General features: G+C 34.3%; 2 protein-coding genes across 3 annotated transcripts in view; one reads left to right on the top strand and one right to left on the bottom strand.

Annotated features, from left to right (window-relative positions):
- Positions 1-7,798, top strand: part of LOC129277446 (alpha-ketoglutarate-dependent dioxygenase FTO-like) — a 22,973-nt gene extending 15,175 nt beyond the window's left edge. Inside the window, exons 6-10 of the mRNA XM_064095212.1 lie at positions 1,846-1,965; positions 2,560-2,681; positions 3,410-3,627; positions 4,431-4,545; positions 5,123-7,798. Of these exons, the coding sequence (XP_063951282.1) occupies positions 1,846-1,965; positions 2,560-2,681; positions 3,410-3,527 (360 nt within the window). The 3' untranslated portion in view covers positions 3,528-3,627; positions 4,431-4,545; positions 5,123-7,798. The remainder of the gene's footprint in view (positions 1-1,845; positions 1,966-2,559; positions 2,682-3,409; positions 3,628-4,430; positions 4,546-5,122) is intronic.
- Positions 6,298-23,380, bottom strand: part of LOC129270427 (ankyrin repeat domain-containing protein SOWAHB-like) — a 26,363-nt gene continuing 9,280 nt past the window's right edge. Inside the window, exons 3-7 of one of the 2 annotated variants that reach the window (XM_064095213.1) lie at positions 13,831-13,854; positions 11,897-12,132; positions 9,601-9,674; positions 8,734-8,851; positions 6,298-8,445 (exon numbers count right to left, since the gene is read on the bottom strand). In XM_064095213.1, coding sequence (XP_063951283.1) covers positions 8,779-8,851; positions 9,601-9,674; positions 11,897-12,132; positions 13,831-13,854 — 407 coding nt within the window. In that variant the 3' untranslated portion in view covers positions 6,298-8,445; positions 8,734-8,778. Of the gene's footprint in view, positions 8,852-9,600; positions 9,675-11,896; positions 12,133-13,830; positions 13,855-23,380 lie in introns of both variants that reach the window. The other variant, XM_064095214.1, reaches the window with a different exon arrangement.

Below are 23,380 nucleotides of genomic sequence, written 5' to 3' on the forward strand. Positions count from 1 at the left end.
GGTAATAGTTTTAGGAGAGTTGACCGTCCCTTGGGAGGATAATTTTGACTATGCCTTTGAGCGCAAGCTCACAAGATATTCTGAACTTGTGGCAGAGTGTACAGGCAAAGGCTGGAAGGTGTTTTGCTTCCCCTTTGAGGTTGGTTGTCGTGGGTTCATAGCAAAATCATTGTCTAGGTGGTTTCGGGAGTTGGGTTTCTCAAATAGAGAGAATAAGCATGCTTGTAGGGCTGCTTCTGAGGCAGCAGAGAAGGGTTCTGCTTGGATTTGGACCAAGTATGTCCAAAGGAAGAGGGTGACCAGCAATTAAGCAACTTCTTTTTGTCGTTTATTTCTTTCTTTCTTCCCCCTTTTTTTTCCTTTTCTTTCCCTTTTTTTCCTGTTACCAGCGGGGAAGGTGGTGCTTTGCATTGCTGGCCCACCACCAAGAGGGAGTATTGTTTCTAACGGGCCGAAACTCCCAGTGACTGGTGGAAAACAACTGAGGATTCCCCCTGGTAATGCATGAGGCAGCGTTCTCATGTTTGTTTAACTTTTATGAAATCAAGGAAACTTTAAAATGTCATAACTTTCTTATTTTACATCTGATTTTGTTGAAATTTTCAGTGTTTTGCTTGTTGCATTTTTTTATTTTTATTCAAATCAACTTTTTGTTGGGGTGGACTTGTCCTTTATGAAATTAATTTTTGTAGTATACAATCGATGTTCAATTGTCTGCTCCCACAAACAATCCTTCACATGGCTTACCCATACAATGAGATAAAGGTCTCTTGCAGAAAGAGTTGTATTTATTTCCATCTCTGAAAATCAGACGCAAGTCCCAAATGAGTTCTGATTGGTTGACAATCAAGGTGCTTTTGAATATTCATATTGATTTCAGCTCTTGTTATTACATGCCCCATATTAATAAAGTGCACTTTATTCAGAAAAGGCACGACAAAACTCGGCAAAATATCATGTACTGTCTATACGTGATTAGACTAAAAGCCCCATACACTTCCAAGAGACTTCTAAATCCTCTATAGGTTTAATCCAGAGTGATTGTGTTATCGTCCGTCAGAACTCACCTATTTCAGCAGATGTGTAGTAATTAGCATCATTGATTGAGCCTGTGCCTATGAAAGTTTTTAACAGAAATATGGCACAATATTCATGCTGTAGATCATCACTATCATGAGATAAAGTGCCTCATTTATGTTATATTATTTACGTCAAATCTCTAGTTCTAGAACCAAATTTGTATTGACAAACTTGTGAGTGAAAACACAAATCAATGTCATATTAGTATCATTTTGGCAAAGCAGAGTCATAAATAATGTTGCAAGAGTTTGTATGTACTCATCTTTTGATCTCCCCCCCCCCAAAAAAGAAAACTTTGCATTGAACTTCGTGATGTCTCTACATGTCTTTGTAGCAAGGATACCCCCAAAATGTTGGATCCAGTAACCATCACCGTCACTAAATTTCACTGAGCTTTGATGTGCCATTGTTGCACCATCACTTAGCAATACTTTTGTCATGGAGAGCTCAAGAAATTATCCATTGTTCTTTGAAAGATGTTGTAATATAAAAAGAAATAATTTAGATATGTATTTTTTTCCCGTTTTATGTATGTTTTATGCTAAAAGAAATTGTCATGTTTTGAAGAAAAATCTGGACATTCATTCACAGTAATGTATTTTTTTTTATAAATTAAATTTTAAATTGAAAAGTTTTCCCTATCCAAATCATTGTGTTTTGATTAACACGCTTATAAAGTACATTTACATAGATTATATAGAATAGGCCTACCTTGGAATAAGCTCTACCTCATTATACCTGTGGTTGTACTTCACATGTTATTAGGTTGAATTTGAATGGCTGAGACAGTTTTGGATGCAAGGTTCTCATCATGCTACGGAGAGATCATTCTGGATCAAACCTATGGAGGATTTAGAACACTCTTGGGAATGTATGGAGCATATGGTAAGTCTACATATTTAACAAACTATTGCAAAAAATTAATCAATTGTAGATCCCTCCCCAAAAAAATTATATTATTAATCATAAATATTCTGCTTTGATGTAGCAATTGATACATCAGAATGATGCTTCATGTCTTTTAAGCATTTTAAATGATTACCCCGGTCATTGCATTTTGACTTGCCCATACACAATGTTTACTATTTCTCCATTCCTTGGGGAGCATGAGTTTTCAATTGCTAGGCTTACTAAATTGACTTTCGCTTCCCCCCTGTTACCCATTTAACACCTGGGTGACGAGTGGCAAAGTGTGGAGTGATGCTTTCCTGAAGGGTACAAACTTGCATTTGATTGCTGATCTTGTTCTTGTAATAAAATGTTCCAATATAATTGCTTTAGAGTGACTAGTAGTTGATCAATTAATTCCAGTTTTAATTTGATATTTACAAGTTGATTTTTGTTGTAAATAAGATTCTTGCATTACCCTTAGGACAAAACAAAAATGCCTAGTAAATGGATTTCAAGTGCCTAGGGACTCTCTCTTTTAGGAAGTTACAGAATATTTAAGTTGCAACTTTTTCTTATGAAATTTTGTAGACCAAGCTTGCTATTGAAGCATCTATGAATGTAGAATCATGTCAAGAAGCAGCACGTATCATCAGAGACATCTTGCCTTTCATCGAGAACAGAGAGAGACAAAGATGTATTTGTCTTAATAGGTAATTGACAATGCTCACAATTTTTGTACAAGCAAGGTCGTTGAACTTGTTACATTAACAAAATTATATTAATGACATTAACATTTATTTCTCATACTAGTGAAATTGTTACTTTTGATTGACTAATTGCAGATTTTCTTTATAAATTTGTGTATTTGTTATTTATAATAAATTTTGAGAAATTGAAAATTCAAATTTTGGGCTTGCACCCAGTAAATAAGATACATTTGCACTGATGGACAAGTCAGAACAAATATTGGAACCAGTGGGATTTGAACTTCTCATCTACTGATTGCCGGTCAGCGACTCTGTCACCAGGCCATCACTGGTCCATGGCACAGTCATGATGATATAAGAACAAGTACATCAGTGCCTTTGAATTTTAAGCTGACTTGAATTTATACATGTAGTCCACTTTTTAGAAATTTGAAATTTTGTTCACCATGAAAGTATAAATATATATTTTGATAAACAATCAAAATGAGTCAACAAAGTATTGAAGAGAATGCATCCACGGAGGAATAGAGTTTGTTGATAGGTGTCAACATAATACGTCAAGAGTTAAACAATACCTGGGACCTAGAGCTCTCATAGTCAACGACTCTTATCCAACAGTAAATTTTCTCCACTTTGCAAATATGCCCAATATCAATGTATTCTTGAATGAGAGGGAAGGTTATCCCAGGACTGTCTTGAATTGACATCTCATTTATTTTCACCATTTCCAGGTATAGTGGAGATGCTCTCCTCAGTATCAAACCAGACCGCCTTCCACTCTATAGACCGACCTGGGATGACAGTGACCTTTCACGACCTTTGCCCTTTACCCTTACCAAGGTCATCTAGAGGTTGAAAGTGAGGCTGATTGAAGTGTAGTAGGAATCATCGTGTACCTGACCTGTCTTAAACCAGACCACCTTCCACTCTACGTCAATCGTTGACAGTTGTAAGTTATTTTTTCATTTAAATTCTCACTATTTCCAAGAAACAATTTGAAGTGGTGCATCAGATGCTTTAATCATTAAGACCAATCAGAAAAAAGAGGCGGGGGTGAAGCACCTGGCACAAGCGCAAATTTGCACCCTTTAAAAATATGATGCATGGGATGAAAAGTAAACATCCCATGCCCCCTCTCCCCTTCTCTCTCAGAAGTGGTGCCTGAGGCAGTTTCATCAGCCGTCACTTCAAGGAGATAGTCAACTTTTCATAAGTTGGCCTTCTAAAGTCAAAGCAATTTTTAGACCAGATTATGTGAGACGTGTTATTTACCTTCTGTAAGTCGAATTTAAGTGGAACAGATTTGTATGGTCCAAGGAGATTGACATAAGCAGGGTTATCTGTACTGTCATAATTTTTGTTTACCTGAATTTAAATTTGATTTGAATATTGTATGTTAACCATCCCACATATATGGCTTTGAAAACAGGAGACAAAGATGTATTTGCCTTAATAGGCATTTGTCAATGCTCGCAATTTTTGTATTAGCAAGGTCGTTGAACTTGTTACAATAAAAAAAAATGATATTAACATTTACTAGTGAAATTAATTATTTTGATTGACTAGTCGCAAATTTTTATTTTTTTTTATTTTTGTATTTGTTATTTACAATAAATTTTAAGGAATTGAAAATTCAAATTTCTGGCTTGCACCCAGTAAATAAGATTGTATTATCTATGCACTTGTCACAGAGGATACATTGTACAATAATTCAATCTTTTGTAAATTATTTTTTAAATAAATGCATTCCAGGTTGACGGAGAAGATGACACTCAGGGTCCCTCTCATTCTTTCTCCATAGATGAGTCTACTTTCTGGTCTTATTCAAAGCAGTCAATTATGTAACAACACTACTGATGCCAGAATGGTAAGTTATTATTTTCACTATAAAATAAAAAGTAACTAGATTACTGGATATTCTTCAATAGATGCTTAATAAATCATATTGCCAAACTCACACAATATACATATTTTTTGATGGATGGTCTGAGCTGGGTGCATAATACATGAATGATATATATTTGTCTTGAGCAGAAGGTAGATTGTCAACCATCACGAAAAGCTCATGAGATATAAATTATGTCTCTCCAACTTCATTCAGGATAAAATTGAAATTGTCATGCTATCATTTTTAATAAGCCATGTTAGTAACGATGCAATCTGATACACCGGTAGCATTAATGACTGGCACATATGTCCTACCGAATCTGATTAGATGATGTGATATCTGGTGAATTAGGATTTCATTTGTAACTCAAAGTTCATTTACATCAAATAGGCTCTTTTCAGAAGGAAACATTTTTTGAGACATTGTTTTGTCCCAGATTGCATTTGTCCCAATGCACAATTTACCTCATTTACTATGTACATGTGCTGTGTAGTATGACAATTATTTTTAAGGAAATAGTATTAGAATATTTTGCTCTCTCACTTTATACTTGCAGTACAACATGGATACACCCCTATCTTGTGTTAACCTTCTTCCAAGCATAACTGAGAGAGATAGTCTACCAGAGACAAGGACATGATGCCCAAATAGAAATCTTCATCTACACAGAGTGACTGGTGTGTGAACAGTTATTGATATTTACTCTTGGGTATGATCCATTAGAGATGATGAATTTGATACCAAACTCTTCATATACACCCTTCATCTGGTATTAATAATCTGTCTTGTGTATACGAAAGTGATGGTTGCCAGGCATTTGTTCTTGATACCAGTCTTTATCTAGACAATCTGTCTGGTGTTAACCATATTCTATATATACATAGCCGGATACTTAACTGTCTCGAAGTGATTGAGAAAGGCTGTTTATATTGCATCTAAGAACTGGTGTTTGCTGTAAAGCAATGGAATCACCAAAAGGATAAATTCTCCTGAAGACCATGTGCTCTCCACATGACCTTGGAATACACCCAAATTGTCGGTCCAACAGTTTCTACCATTTTTTGTTGTTGTATTTTAATGTGAGGGCAAACCTTCCAAGGGATAATTATCATTTTTATTCATGATATTCTAATTAAACATCATGAAAAGAAGAAAATTTGATCTTGTCGAGACTTGAAACTGAGAGCAATCATTCTACAACGTTCACTAACACCCACAATCATCAGACAAGTCATTGGGGCTGCTGGAAGGCTACATAATGCATGGATGATAGGATTTCCACAAAGGGCAATTCCATGCTAGAAAAATCAGCAATTTTCACATCATTTTCAACCTGCTGTCCAAACGAACAAAGAACTTCAATTTGCTTTATGGTAATATTAAAGTACTACTGGGTAGACATGCAAAAAACTGACAACCAACAAAAAATATAGATGAATGTAAGCTTAAAATGTTGCATTTTTGCCTATAATTTAAACATAATCATTTTTTTTTGTGTTGGTTATTAGTTTTTCACATGACTACCCACTATAGCTTTATCATTGACAAAAAGGATATTTTATTGCTCAAGCATTCAGCTAGGATACGAGAAATTGTCAAAATGTCCTGTACGACACGTATGGAATCGCCCCAAAATGACTGCCTCGTCTTTTTCTGCAGCACCATGATCTTGTCTATGGTGTGAGATTCAAACCTGACCAGTGAGTCTTAATAAATACAGACAAAGCATCCTTTTATTAATTTGTACATATTGAATTTAATGGCAATATCTCTTTACAAATACCTGGAAGATCATCGATCTTAACAAGAGTAAGATGGAACCCTGATCAACCAATGTTTAAAATGTTTAATCTATTCATATAAATTGTATTATTTACTGTTATTTTTAAGCACTAAATAGCTACATGTACCATACAGGAAATTTTTGGCAGTTCAACATGTATGTCAAGTTGACTTTAGTATGACCTACAATGTCTTACAGAGGATTAAAGAGGATCATCAATCAGCTTGTATGGAAGCTTAAACATGCAAATTTCTTACCATTTCCAATGTACTGTCCCAAATGTACCATTGCATGGCCATGTATGTCTGTGCATTTAGCTTTGCGAGCTAACTGCGCCTATGATTACTTGTTTCTTTATTGGTTCCTTTGACATTAATATCTCGGTATTCAAGGTGTTGTTCAACCCCAAAAAGCAAATATTCTAATTCATGCAATTTTACAGAATTTAAAAAATGTGACATCACACACTAGTGTCTATTCGTAATATTACAGCATGCTTGAACAGACATGTTATATCATATCAGTTTATGAGTTTGATTGATATCAGTAAGGACTGGTGATTTGGGTGTCTATGTAAAGCAATGTCTATGTAGATAACTATATTACAATAGAAAACCCATCAATTTATATATTCATCGCTCAATCACATGTTCTTTTAAAAAATACACAAGATTTGGTTAACATGCCAACGCATTAAATAAATAAGGTTTCATTTAAAAACGTTGCTCACAATCTCTGACCTTCTTCCTTACAAAATATTTAAGGTTTAATGTTCTTTCCCTTTATCAGACTCATGTAGTCTTGAATACTTGGAGCCTTTTTCATATTTCACCAAAATGAATTCACTTGAAGGGGAAGTAGGTCCTAGGGATAAATCGGTTTTGATGAAGGAGACAAATTAGAGAAAAATATTGAAGGTTTGATGAAAATCCATTAAAGAATAAGAAAGTTATAAATGGTTGAATTGGACGTCATATGCAAGCAGCTTCCCCATATATCATGTAAGATGACTTCTATTTTTCATTTAATGAACAAGAATGAAAATAATTTTCTTATAGAAGGGGGTATGAAATGATGTATCTGGATATATATCAGCCCCACGAATAAAATCACTTTCTATTTTATTTTTTGGTGGGGGAGAAAATAGCATTTAAAGGATGAGATACAAGTACACGCCATCACAAAATAAAACTTTTATTATCAAACCTTCACTAATATTTTTCTCTATTTTTTTTCCGCATTGCAGGTAATCATCAGGGTAAACTTCCCCTTTAAGCAGAACTGCTCAAATCATTTGTTTAAGATACCTAAAGAACAAGAGAGCTGTGTAAATTACAAATTCAAATGGATGTATAATCAAACCATGGCATTATTATGAAATAGGTGTCTTCTTCTTGTTCACTTTGTACAGTTACAGATTCATATATTAAATCTATTGACTTCACATGGAAGTGTGTGTGTACTTACGTCAAAGGTTTCTCATGCCCACATTAAACAAGCTGAAAACTTTTTTTAATTTTTAAATTTAATGGAATGTAATATCAATCACCTTTAGATAAATACAAAAATATTTAAGATAATGATTCGCCACTATATCTAAAATAATGTACAGGGGATGGGGAAAATATATTCACTGTAATATACATATAAGATATCTATTACTAATTATAAATATTAAGTAGTATATGCTTGTATTTCAGCCTGTCTAGTGATAAGCTTTTAAATATTCCCTGATGATAAGCTCAGGGCACACTACACGATCAATTGTGATCCAGTTTTCAAAGAAATTGTAATAGCATTTGATATGAACATTCCAACCCATAAAACTTTCACGATCAAAGTTCCAAATAGTGATACAAGTACTGTAATCAGAATTCCAGTCCAATTCTAGCCTCCCTGGAGGAATAAAAGCAAATTCAATTCCAAAATGTAATGAAGACATCATTGGCTGCGACTGGAAGCTGAATTGAACTTTACTCTGACCAGAAGGCTTGCAGCAAAAACAACAGAATTCTGGTCGAAGATTTCCTAGCATTATACCGAACTTCAAATAAAATAATATCACTTCTTGGAACTTTCACATTTAATGAAATAAGCTTTTAAATTCGTTCACCGGTGTGTTGGTTCAGTTGGTAGAGCGTCCGTCTCACAACCGGGAGGTCGGGGGTTCAAACCCTGGCCGCGTCAGACCAAAAGACATTAAAAGATGGGAGTTGCTGCTACCCTGATTGGCGTTCAACGATTAAAGGGATGAAGCCTCGTAGATCTGGTGCTGCACAGCGGCTGCCGGGCCCAAGATCAATTGGGCAAAGCAAATTTTTGGAGTATTTCATTTCATGTCTATTTCGAACAATAAAATATGGATTTTAATAATTTTGTTCAACATTGTTTAAAGTGTGCACCGGGCCTTTGTTATTCTGATAACCAGCTCAGACGTAGGTAGTAGGTGTGGTCTCCACAATCATATCGGGATCAGATTCACTTTTTCTCATCGTCTCAGATCTGTAAGACAGAGAAATGTGAAAAAAAAATCAATCTAGGGAGAAAAGCAACAGTTTAAACTGGTATCTGGTAAGGTCAGGTTATGTTTTTAATAGAAATAAGCAGTTTTATGGCCTAATTTCAGAGTAATAGAAATGTGTTTTTCAATAATATTTGGTAAATCATGTACTGCACTATTCTACTTTAGATGTATTGAAGGGACATAGTAATTTAATTGAATATTATTAACAACTGTTTTATTGAATTCTGCATTTTTATTGCACCAATGATGTTATTTGGGAATTATGGTCATTGGTACATTTCTTGTGTATTAAGGTAGTGGAACAAAAATAAATTACAATTCTAATGGACAAACATGCAACCCTGTCACGTTTTTTTTTTCAAGAACAAGTCTTTATTTTTATTGTATTGGTAAGTTCAATGACAGCTGCCCTTGTTGATTTTATTGGATTATGTAATAATATAAGTTGCCTACCTCCCCCACAAAAAAAGAATTAAAAATTGGTAAAATTAACCTTGTCCCCCCCAAAAAAATATTATTTGGTTATTATATTCAAACTACATTTTCATGATTGGAGCACAGGCGTAAATCCATGATGTCATGCCATTTAAGTGGGGGGATAGAACAATAGATCATCCCTCCCTGAAGTTAGGTGTGATGCAATGATTTACGCCAATGGAATGGAGCCTGTCCCGTAGTGATGATCTGATTGTAAAAATAATGTCTTATAATGTTAACAATTGATTACCTGTCTTTATCTGATGAACTCCTTAATTTTCTACTCCTGTTTGGTACAGTGTAACCTGAGGGAGGGGGCATCAACTGTCAGAAAAATAGATACATAAAAGTCAATAACATGATGGTCCTTTTTCCACATGATGCATTACAAACTTTGCCCTTGAGATAAACGTTGTAAAACAAAAGCATAGTACTGATTCAGTGTTTTGGGTAAGAAGTATAGTGAGTGATTGTATTACCGACCGGCCTTGTATTACCGAACGCGTGCATCGTACGCGTCAGAAAATAATTTCATACGCTCAAAACTTTGCAACATCCTTCCAAAGGGAACTTGAATAGAAAGATGATAAAAATTGTCAAAAACACATTTTCAAAGTCTTAATATTCTAAAAATAATAAAAATATGTTCAAAATAGCTCATCGGTGATTTTGTTTTCTCAATTTTTCCCATAGAAAACACACGTTCGGTAAAACGATACCTTTTTCAAGTGACCAAAATATTTCACATGCGAAGAGGGGTCAGATTGGAAGCTAATATCGTTTAAAAAAAAAATGATTTCGGCAAAATGTTTACATATTTATATTTTGAAGGTAATTGTGTATTTATGGTGAAAGTTTGATGAATTTTATGAGAATAATGTGTTTGATATGATTGAATTCATGAAAATTGTTCGGTAATACGATCCACTACCATACTTCATCACATTCACATCTTAACAAATTTGAAAGTCCCATAATCATTCTTGAGATGGGGATATACAGCAAATTCTTTATTTTTCTTTGTTGCCCTGGCAACATCAAATAATAATTGTGACATTCCAACAAATTCTAGAGAACTGTACTTGATACTTGATTATGTTACATCAACAAAATTGACTTCAGAACCGACTAATGGTATGTCATTGTAAATAACGTAATAGATCTGGTCAGTCTGGGGTTAGTTTGCCAGTGCAGTGGTACGAAGTAAGTAATGACTACATTGGGTGATTTCAAGTCCGGTGTTGAAAATTGGATTGCTTCCCCTAGCTCCAAAACTTATTCAGAGTTTGTAAAACTGATCCAGGTCACATTATTGACATCTCAACAACTAATGAGTGACTTTTCAGGACCATCTTCATTTTATGTTTGGTGTTATACTCGAGTAAAAATTGACCTAACACCAACACCAAAAGGTCAATACTGAACTTGAAATCACCCTATCTCTTTTTCATTACCAATTCATGATGCATAACTTTGGTTGAAATATCACTCCAATCAAAAAATTGTTAGGAAGGAGCTGTAACTCTTCTAATGTATGCATACATCAATACATTGATGGATTCTAAAGCGTAACAAAGGGATTCACAACATGCCACTTGGCTTTGAGCCTCCAATCCATGCAGTACACCGTTCTTCAGTTTATTTCCAATTCGTCTAATGCCAACTCGTCTACTATCTGGTCTACCATCGGTTCGTCCACTATCCACATGGTTTAATTGCCAATTTGTCCACTCACCATTTCATCCAATAACCAGTTGGTTCAATAGCCATTTAGTCAATATACCATTTGGTCCAATTGGACTAAGTGTTAGTGTGCAAAATAAATGAAAATGAAATGGATATTAGACCAACTGGTTGTGAGACGACATGGTCAAAGACGAAATAGTGATTAGATGAAGTGATGATTGGACCAAATGGTTGTTGGACGAAAAGTTGATGGACAGAATGGCATTAGACTAAATGAAAGTAGACCATGTGGTGAGTGGATGAGTTGGCAGTTGACAAATTGGCAATTTACCTGTTCTTCTGCTGAGGTGATTTTTGGAACCCCAGTACCAGTTCCAAATTCATAAAAGTATTGGTTAAATTACAACATAAATTTTCAAGCTCATGAATGGTTTGTGTTGGAAATAGGACTCCAAACAAGTCCTCAAATTTAGCACTATGCCCATCTCTTCATTTGTGTACCAGATTCGATCAAAGGAAAATCATATTTAGAATTGAGTATGTCCCCATCATTCGCGCAAGTTTTAGTATCCATGATTTACAATCTTAGATCTAAAGTACTTTGTTTCTGCATGTTTTTTATGTTTCGGTTGTTGAAAATATATGAAGTTACAAAAATTTGTGTTTGCTCATGAAAGGCATTACACATTTGACCATTAAGAAATAATTAAAAGGGACAGTGAACAGTTGCCGAGATACAATGTCAGATGCGTGAGTTTTGAACACTTATAATTCATCCTGCTACTGACTAATTTTCTTGTAACAGTTTTCCACTGTGAGTTTAAGAGAAACGCTGACTACAAATAAATCAGAAATCTTACCAAAGACTGGCTATAATTGACACTATTCTTTGGTCTGCTCTTGGGTGAAGGGGGCGGGGTCACAGGGGGCGTCCTATCCCTCTTGTGATCTTTGTCTTCTAGATTCTCCGCTGATCCCCAAAGTCTGAAGGAATGCCTGAAGGAAGAGCGTAGGAGGGAGCCTATCTTGGAATGACGCTTCTCTTCTTGCTTTGGTTCAGCCAGTGACGCGAGGGTGTGGGGTTGGATTACTTCCGCTGTACAAAACAAAAACCATAAAATTTACGATCAACATAACTCACTATCAGAAATAGGGTAGTTGTTATGATTGAAATTCAATTCTCATTTGATAATTGTGAACAGCTAAGATATACCAAAGGCCCATTGCAGAAATAGTGATTTTAAACAAATCAAAAGTGCATATTACTGATATGTGCTGGTGTGCTTGAATTTCATTTGAGCATAACTATTTCTATAATGGACCCTTGATCAAACATTTATAATTCAATGGATATCACACCTGTAAACACTTTTAGATTGCTGTTTTGGTCTTAAACAAGATATTAAGCTATGAGCGGATAGGCACAAAAGAATATAGGGTCTCTAATGTTAGTAAATTGGACATCATGTTGTAAAATCTTGATTGGTATACCATCTAAACGATTCTAATTCACCCCCACATCCATCTAATGATATCAATTAACCACCCCCCTCAACAGGTTAATTTGTTCATGTTTTCATTACCACTCAGTACTCCAGAGCAATCGTTGATGATCAAGAAAGTTCAAAAGTTCATATATTTTAATATTACAGTACACAGTTACACATGTGCATCAGATGAAATCTTTATTTGATCTTCTCATTTTCTTAAAGACATAAATATATATGCAAATATATTATGATACATTATAAAAAATATCTGTTATTGCTTAAAGGTCAAGTCCACCCCAGGAAAATGCTGACTTGAATAAATAGAGAAAACTCAAACTAGCATAGTTCTGAAAATTTCATCAAAATCGGATGTAAAATAAGAAAGTTATGACATTTTAAAGTTTCGCTTTATTTTTCACAAAACATGTGATAATGCACAATTAGGTGAGTCAGTCGATGATGTCCATCACTCACTATTTCTTTTGTTTTTTATTGTTTGAATTATACAATATTTTATTTTTTACAGATTTGACAATAAGGACCAACTTGACTGAACCATATAGTATTAAACAATGCTAATTCCACATGTTCAGAGAGGAATTAAAGAATATAAGAATATTTCATATAATAAAATACAAAAGAAATAGTGAGTGGCTGACGTCATAGTCTCCTCATTTGCATACCAGCCAGGATGTGCATATAACTGTTTTGTGAAATGAAGCGAAACTTTAAAATGTCATAACTTTCTTATTTTACATCCGATTTTGATGAAATTTTCAGTGTTATGCTTGTTGGATTTTTCTCTTTTTATTCAAATCAACTTTTTGTTGGGGTGGACTTGTCCTTTAAAAACACACCAACAAATACTAATTTTGGCCAAATCAGTCATAAAGGGCTGGGAGACATTATTCTGATATATTAATTGCAATATAAAAAGTAATAGAATCATTAATATGAAATCCCATTTCATAGTAACCCCAGCTCCCCCACATCCATCAGTCAGCTGGATCATTCGTAGGTATATCTCAATTTACATCTGTGTGCCCTCTTTGAGTGAAATGTAAACTATGGAAAGCCAATGTCATAATTCATTATACACAGGCTATAGGATGATGAGTTCCTTTGGCGCTAGCTTTCCATAGTTGATTAATATCCCTTTTAGACTGGGTCAAAGATGATACAGTTTCAACGTTTAAATAAAATATAGCAAAATCAAAAATTTTCATACTTTTCATTTTTATTTTATTTTTTTGCTTGTTTTACAAACATTGACCTTATAACTTACTATTCCCATGTACTCTTACCTGTGGACTGTCCAAACATCATTTCTGTAAATAGAAAAGGAAAAAGTTAAAAATTATCCCAGATGATGTGACATATTCCCTGTATGTTCAATCATTCATTTAACTTGCTTGTTAAAACAGTAAAGAAATAAAGAATATGTATTTAAGTATGAACCAGTGAAATAACTATTTCTGTATTCTGGAAAAATCTAAAATAATGTAATTTTCAAATTGTAATTTCTTCATTCAACATAAAAAACATCTTTAAGAGCTTTTTATATCATAGACCTGCATTTTTTTTTTCTGGTCTTGCTTGAATAATGTTTTCAAGTATCTAAAATCACTTCAAGATAATTGCACATAAATGATGCCAAAGAATAAGAAGCAAAGCTGTATGTGTGTTGATTGTTAGATAGCATCAAGCAAATCTTGGAATAAAAAATAACAAATGAATTTGCAGAATGAAATGTTGATCTCATTTGTGTGTGATATATAGCAAATGATAATCAAAGGATTCAAACAATTTGAAGTTCACCTAATAAAAAAAAAATAATAATAATCTTTCACTCCATGCTGTAGTCATGAAAGATGAAACTTACTGATTGACTTAAAATTTGATTCTTTTTTCAAAGGAATGACCATATGGTAGATGTGAATTCAGCATTCAAAGAAAAAAAACATGACCCAAAATCAACCAAGAGAAATGCAGTTAGACTAAAACTGAAACATTGCAAAGGCAAGAAAAACTATTTTGATTCAAGTAAGTGTGTAAACGCATTGAAATGTGTATCAAGGAGTTGAGACAGAAATAAGTGGTCGAAGGGGGGAGGTACATGTAAATAGAAACATTTATGAATCATAAAACATAGTTCACAGATGTTTGAAAAACATAAAGAGTGTAAGATTGTCTAACCTGCATAAATGTGGGCCAAATAAATGTTTCAATTCATCCACAAAATGTGATTAATAAAATGTGAAAATAAATGCTCTTTAGAGCTGAATAGGAGATGTTCATCCTAGCCAGTCTGGAAAATGTGAATAACTTTATATACTAGAAGGACTTATAAAACCTCCCATCACGAGGGATTTAAACCATTCAGAGGAGGCGCGATAGCTCAGTCGGTAGAGCGGGGGTTTCGGATTCCGGTGACCCGGGTTTGATTCCCAAGTGGTGCGCTAGTGCCCTTTGGTAAGGCATTTATCCTCATTACAAGGTCCCTCGGAGAGGACCTTAAGCCGTTGGTCCCCTGGTTGCTTGCTCACAGGCATTCGTGCTTTCTTAGCAGTCAGGTAAAAAACCTAGGTATAAATTACTCTCTGCTATATCAAAAAAGCAATAGAAGATAATTTACATTCAGAGCCCCCATACAATCACAGCTAGTAAATAATAATAAATCGTCATGTATTTCTAACAAACACCTGAAATCATAAACTTGTGAAATCGATGTGCTCTATATTATATGTAGAACTAAACACTGTATGTTCATCTGTCGCTATAAAAGGCAATGAGAGTGCTCTGTAAAATGAGATAAAGTGATTGAATCTGCCGGCTAACAGCAAGTGAAGGGTGGGTGTGGCGGATTAGGGTGACTGCGTGAAACTACACCGTTATTGAAAAAATGGGAAGAATGACATGGATGAGAGACATGCATGTTAGTAAGAAGTCTGGGGCGTGTTTCATGAAGCAATCTTGCTTACAGCCAATCAGATGCAAGGATTTCAGTAGCTTATAACAGAACAGTGAAAATTGCCATATGTTTCATGAAACACCCCCTTGGTTTGAGAGTAAGGGAAGGAAAGATATATATATATAATGGTTACTCACCTGTGTACATGGGTGAAAGAAGGATAATACTGAAAGGAACATTTGCGTTTAGGTTGTCCACATTCATCATATCCAAAACATATATATACCCCACAAACAACAATATTTCAAACAGTTTCCGACGGTGTGCAGGAGCAATAAGGAATTATGCAGTAAAAAATGACCTCTTTTAAATATCAAAATGTCTTTATAAACTGATTTTTCTTTTCTTTTTTGCTTGTGAGCAATTTTAAAATCAAGCTCATGCCACCAGTCAACTGCACTTTATACCAACCATCGCATTGGCAAAAGAAAAGAAAATTGATTTGGAATTATCTTCAAATGAGTAGGCAAGAAAACTGAGAAAACCAAAGAATACATATACATTTACCTCCAATCAGCTTTTTGGTTTAAGAATGGTTGAAGTTATTGTGAGAGTTAGATTTCCCCAAGAAAACAATTGGATAACCAAAGAATGTCTGGTCAGTGTGTGTTCTGAAAACGAAACGTGCCATAAGAAGTCTCAAACTCTTTGCATTTCAGTCTTTTCAAAATCAGAGTGGGCCATTCTATCTCCTGATGAACCTTGTGGTATTTTTCATCGTTTTTCTTTGTCTCTCAAATTTGCAGATGAAACTTTCAATCTATACCACAAATCACACCAACAGTCACACATGTTCAAAAATACCCAAACAGGATTAGATTCCAATACAACATAGAGAAACAAATTGTTAGTAAATCAATGAAAACACTAAATACAATATTTCTTCTTTTTACATTTTGCTTGGCCCAAGCCCGGTGAATATGTATTTGATTAATCAAATGGTTCAGTAAAATACAACCAATATATAATTCTTTCTCCAGCTCTTAAGCACTTTTAGTGGATGAAATTAGTAAAATATGTAACATAACATGGATTAATACAAAACGCATCTTCTTTGACCCGTTTCCTACATGATCTGAGTGATCCCTGTACAAAATTAATAGGAGTTGCCGTGGCCGAGTGGTCTAAAGGCTACCGCACACCTTACGAATGTTTGCGATCCGATTTTGGAACAAATCGCATTTTGCTCATTTTCTGAAAATGTGAATGGAACATATCATTTTATTTGAGGTTAAAACTAATTGAAAGAATACTAATGTAACCATTTTGAAAGATTGCAAGCCTTTATTTTGGAGTAAAGGCCAAATTAGTTTCAAATCGTAGCCAATCCTACGACTGCTATGACGTCATTACGACTAGATATTAAATTCGCTTTTATTCTAAGAAGGATGATAGCATAGTCACAGATTTGAACATAGGTATTCGTACGATGATTTAGAACATTACACAGTAAGATATTCCAAGTCTCAATCTTAGCATCAAATTCTACTACATTTTATTCTGAAATTGGGTCGCAGACCAATCGTAAGGTGTGCGGTTGCCTAACGCACCTGACTCGATGCACCATAGTCTAGGTTTGGTTCCCACCCTGGCCACGGCACCTGTGCTCTTGAGCAAGATATTTTAATCAACAGTACTCTTTTATCCTATATTCAAATAAATGGAAATGCTACATGCATTCTTTTTAGCCATGTGTGCACTTATTTTTATTTTTTAAGAGGAATAAGATATTTCTTTATTCAGCAGGTTAATATCAAGAAGTGTTATTGAGGGTTAGTAATCCTTTTTTTACACTGTTTCAGCATGTTTTTACCACAATTCATGTTCTAGAGAGTAGAGGCCTAATGATACACCATAAGACTGTTTCCTTTAAAAAAAAATGTGCAACCTTTCAGTACACTTTTTCTTCCTGTCTTTTGTTGAACGTTGTTAATCAAAGGTTGCGTTTAAACTAAACTAATCTAAAACAAGTCCCGTATATGCAATCGTTTAAAATCAAGCTGTATTTGATTTTAAGAGTTGCGTTTGATTATAACTCTGTTTGAAATTGGCAACTAGAAAGTATGTTGAGTAAGTTCTTTTCAAGACCATTCTTCTTTTATAACCATGGTGTATAATAAAGCCTCTACTACAATCTCTCTTTAGCCTTTTAAACCTTGAAAGAATATATCTTTCACATTTTTAAATGACAGGAGGGCATTTCACAAGAATGCATGTAAGTACAGATTCATCAATTTCCCATTGAAACGTGCGGTATATACATACCATATCATACCATTTTGTGAAATAATTAATTTCCAGATATATATGATGAACAAATGCTTGAAATTACTCAGTGGCAAGAATTCCATGTACATGTCCATATACAAGAATCAGAAATACATAAACATGGTCTACGTACATACACTACATTCTAAATTTACAAAACAATTTACCAGGTGTTCTAACAATCTAGAAACAAATAAAAACTACAAACAAATATTATTTGAATTAAAAAACAAACCAAAAACTAATGTCCTTCCTTTTTGTCATCAGTACTGTGCAAGTACTGCTTAAGAAAATTTGAAGAAATATCTATCACCTTCCATCATTTTAATTTTTTTGTACAATTCCAAATCATTGAGGTAAAAGTGCACCAAACAAGTATCAAGACTAGATTATGTAATCGACATTTACATCCAAAATTAAAAATAACTCCCAAGTTCATTTTAAAAAAGGAAGAAATACCTATCACCTTCCAATATTATGGTTCTTTCTAAACTATCAAACAAGAGGGGCACAAAATTAGCATCAAGACAAAATCATGTCATCAATTCACATCCCGATTGAAAAAAAACTTCAAGTTCATTAACGAGATTAGGGAACGTGCTTCTGACTCTCATGACCCCTCGCTGACCTCCAGGGGTGAGTGACAGCTTGATTTTGACACAAATCTGTTCCCTTCATCAGGCTGGGAGACACAAGGCCAAAATTATGACATCAATTGTTAGATTGGGAGTGGTACAGCTCGGGCTAATTGAGAGACACAACGAGGGGTTTTCATACTCCCCTGATTGCCAAGGAGCAGATGGTTTGAGAGGGGCGAGGGAAAAGTGCATAACCTATCTGGTAGAGTGGAATCGGGGTTCAAGGTCCTTGCTGATGCTGCGCTGGAGGACACGCCCGTGAGGATGGGATGATGGTGGTGGTGATGGATAAATCTTAGACCGGTGTTCAGATTCACAAAATAATCATATTTTAAGCTCCTAAAAACTTTAGGATGATTTACATATCTACCCTCTGATCAAAAGCTGCTAATACCTGCTTATAGCTGAAAAGCCATCAGTCACAATGTAAAATACAATACTACTAACACCTGGTATATCAATACTATTGATAATGGAAACTTGATTCAAACAGAGGTGTAATACAAACATATGCCAGCTTACTACTATACAAAAAAAAAAACATTAAAACAATTATCCATCTTCAAATTATTATCTTAATGTCAAAAATAGAAAAAAATTCTCTAAAACAAGCGACCACACAGCCCAAATGTAGTATAAAAACTAATTAATTCCCAATGTAATTACACTTTATCTAATTTTATATCCCTCCTCCAAGATAAGAAGGAAAAGCATTTCTCCCATGTTTTGAAGCATACTAACAGACTAGTGTGAACAGGGTCACTGCTCATGTCATTGTAGCCTTATCAAGGTCATGTTGATGACAGTGAAATTTAGCTCTAGTGTGAAGGGATGGCATAATTACAATATTTTTAACCACAGGAAGAATATTAAAATACAGACAAAAAGAGATGTGTTATTTGTCGCAATACCCCAAATCAGCACTCAAGCACTCTAATAACATTAGAGAGGGGGGGGGGGTGCTCCAAAAGAATGCTTGACTAGTATTTCTAACTAAAATTGAAATTCATTCTTTGTAAGTAAAAGATTAAACAAGATTACTTCATTTTCAAACCAACGAAGGCTTCAGGTAAATAGCAATGACAATATTTTTCATTCTTCAAAATAAACTAATAGCCTACAGTAGTTTTGAGGTCCAACACAAGATGACAAAAAGTTATATTGCAGGTACTACATTCAAATTGGGTTTTAATCCACTAAAAAAAGATAGAGAAATAAAAATACAGTTAAGCTGACAAGTGAAAACTCACAATAATCCTGCCCCCAAAATTGTATAAACCAATTTCTGAACCAAAGCAAGAAATGTTTCTAATGACCCCAAGAATTTTCAAAATAACCCAAACCATTATAGAAGATACTCTTAATATTACACAATGAGATGGTGATGAAATAAACGCCTCCATTTTGAGGTATTAGATATATATCTCTATGCTACAAATGTACATTTTTATTATTTACAATTTCTATTTAACAATTAAGTACGCATACATTGCAGTGACCGTTTATGAAAGTAATGAGGAGTGTACAGAGTGAAGTTTATTTGTAGCAACATGTAATCATTCCCACACATGAAGAATATTAGCTGTATCACACCACCTCATTAGGTCATTTTAAAAAATGTGTTTTTCAAGTTAAATAAATAAAACAAAAACTGGGAATTTTAAAAGTAGAAAACACTGCTCTTATTGAGCCAGCTCAGACTGTATGAGTGTTCAAATCGTGTGTTCAGGCGGTGGCGCTCTTCCACCAGCTCAAATTTCTCCTCTTCACGCTGCTCCTCCTTTTCCTCCTCCTCCACTGCGGGATAAAATGATAAAAGTTCCTCATCAGACTGAGAGATGGGCACGTTAGTCTGTGATTGGCTGATTCAAACGTGTGTGTGTGTGAGATCAGGTTAAAGGTCACAGAAGACTCGGGTTCAGATGCATCAGTCGGTTTACAACAGATCATTCCAAGCACATTGATGTTCATGCAGGAGGAGGCAGGCAACGTGAAGCAAGGTAATGTAATAGTGACACAACACAACAATATACTGTGTAACACAACATTAACAAGCCAGAACTACATCTACAATTACTAAAAAATGTCTACAACAATCATTTAAAAAATGTAAATCATAATCATATGAAAACAATACAATATATAATCGCTAGAGGGTATTCATTTGTCTCGCAATCTACTATGGTCAACAAGGAAATTTGTGATCACTCTCGCAAAAAGTGTTCACTAGCTTTCGAGTGCCGCTGCAACTCTTTATCAAGTGACGAAAATTATCTGATACAGTAGTCAATTTATACCAATCCCCAGGACCGTACGCACGAACGCGGGAACAATAGGTGGACACTGATCCGTTATGTGATTGGTCGGGCGTATATGGTATTGGTATAAATTGACTACCGTATCAGATAATTTTCGTCACTTGATAAAGAGTTGCAGCGGCACTCGAAAGCTCGTGAACTTGTAAGCTAGTGAACACTTTTTGCGAGAGTGATCACGAATTTCCTAGAAAGCTAGTGAACACTTTTTGCGAGAGTGATCACGAATTTCCTTGTTGACCATAGTAGATTGCGAGACAAATGAATACCCTCTAGCGATTATTTCATTCTGCACTAATGAACCTATTTAGTAATACAATATATGTTGAACAGTACACTTACATGTCAAACATTTTGAAGAAATGGGGTGCTAACTTAAATAACATATATTTTTATATATTTTCATTTAACGCCCTTCTAATTCTAAAATACATATTTGAATCAACAATGTGAAACTGAAAGAAAGAATATTTTCATGTTGAAAATAGTGAGTTTTCGTAATCGCGACAGGGACAGATCCTACAACATAGAAACCCTATTGAAAATGCTCATCAACTCACAATGAATAGCTCAGAGGGCTATGTTGAAAATTGGTGGACCCAAAAAGCTGATCGTCGTAAGATTCTGAGATGATGAAAAATTGCAAATATGTCGTTTGTCCAGAGTCCAGGACGAAACTGCTGTTTTGATTCACCGATTGTTGACTGTGACGGGTATGTTATGTATAAAATGTAAAGTCTGGAGGCCAGACTCTGGTGGTTTCCAGAGTACGATAACAATGGATGGCGAAGCTTTGTAAATAAATCATGTTTAGTGCACCTAAAGGCAATGGAAGCTGGTTTGTTTCTCGAGTACTAGTGCTACAATTTACAAGGGTAAACCTCGGGAAACAAAGTCCATCATTTTGGTAACAGCAAGGGAGCTGGATCAACGACAAAGACTGCTTTGTCATGAAGGGCTTAAAATGACAATAGATTTTCTATGTTGTAAAATACGTCCCATCGCGACTGCCAAAATTCCCTCATACACAGTACTTCAAACCAGGCAATATTTCTCGGACGATATTATACACCTTTAAAAAACATATGTTCCTTAATATTATGATCAATGAATTTATTTAAAAATTATTTATACTAGAATCTATCATGTCTTTCATATCTTTTGATTTTCTAGCTACGATCAATATTGTCCCCTGAATGCCCATTGAATTTTCACTGAATATCTCTTGAATTACGTTGAATAATTTTTGCATGACAATTAATCATATAGTCCATCATATTTCCTGAATATATTCAAATACATATTAAAATCTGAAATTTCCTATCTAAAATATTTTTTTACTCACATGTATTTATATAGGTACTCACATTATTTTGGTACATTTGTATCTCCTACAGAAATAACATATTCATAATTTTTCAAAAATAAAACCATCCGACATAAATTCTGAAAATAGGCATTTTCTGCTGTTCATAGTACCTTTCAAATTTGAGATGAAATATACAATATAAAAATTCTAAAAATTATAAGGCACTTTCCGAAAACTGTTCATTACTTTTCTTTAGCATAAGCTGCCCCAAAAGTACTTTCTATATAATTGAGTAATGAATTACAGATCACTGTCAATACACAAATTGATTCCTTAGCACACTTATATCCAATATCATGGCATAATTAATATACACACTGTTTTGGCAATATAATTATTTTTTCAATGGCAGCAAACTAGTGGGCAAAAAATTCTTTTTCTACCATTTTTTTTAATTGTATAATTATATCATAACTTTGATTGTCAATTATCACAAAATCCACCATATTCCATCCTTGTAAAAAGAAAACTTTCCATGGATTAATAATTTAACAGTGCAATTTATCTATTTAAAAGTATTCCAACAAAACTGCGTCTCCATATTGAATCTACCATATGAAGTCCAGAAAACATTAACTCTGCACAAAATACATTCTTGCCCGAAAGAGATTTGTTTCTTTTTAAGTACTTATCCATGACAAACAAAGAAATACTTACAATTTACAATACATAACTTATTTTTTGCTTCAGCTTACTCAATAAAACATGTGTTTAAAAAAAAAGGAATATGCACTCTTACCAGATGCGACAACTTAATCATTTTACTACAACACCACTTTCACAAGTACAGCCAGTAAGCTTCATGGAAAGACAAAGAAACATCTTTAAGATTAGAAGAAAATCACTGAAATGATGAGTTCTAAAGCAAACACAGCAAATCATAAACAAGATATTTTTAGGCATATTGATCAGTGAGAACCATGCTTGTTAAAGGAAATATCAATTTTGAATGAAATTAATCTTCAAAATAATATTTCATCCATCAAATCTGTCTGGATCTCTTCATTTTTTCATGCCTAGTGTAATAATATTCAGCTGGCATTGCACAGAGAAGGGCTTATTGAGTATTCAACATATGAAAAAAACTGAATTATTGAAATTAGAAAGTACAAATTAATATAAAGTAACATATTCAACAAAAGACCATTGCAAAACAAGCCTTAAACAGAAATTATCAAACTATGAATCTACAAATACAATGATATAAACTTGAATTACACAGACTAATTTTCATGCACGAGACAACTGTTATGCAATCTGAACTGTAATGCAATTAGTCAAAGCACACAGGGG

Source organism: Lytechinus pictus, chromosome 2, assembly GCF_037042905.1.
Source record: "Lytechinus pictus isolate F3 Inbred chromosome 2, Lp3.0, whole genome shotgun sequence".
NCBI lineage: Eukaryota > Metazoa > Echinodermata > Echinoidea > Temnopleuroida > Toxopneustidae > Lytechinus > Lytechinus pictus.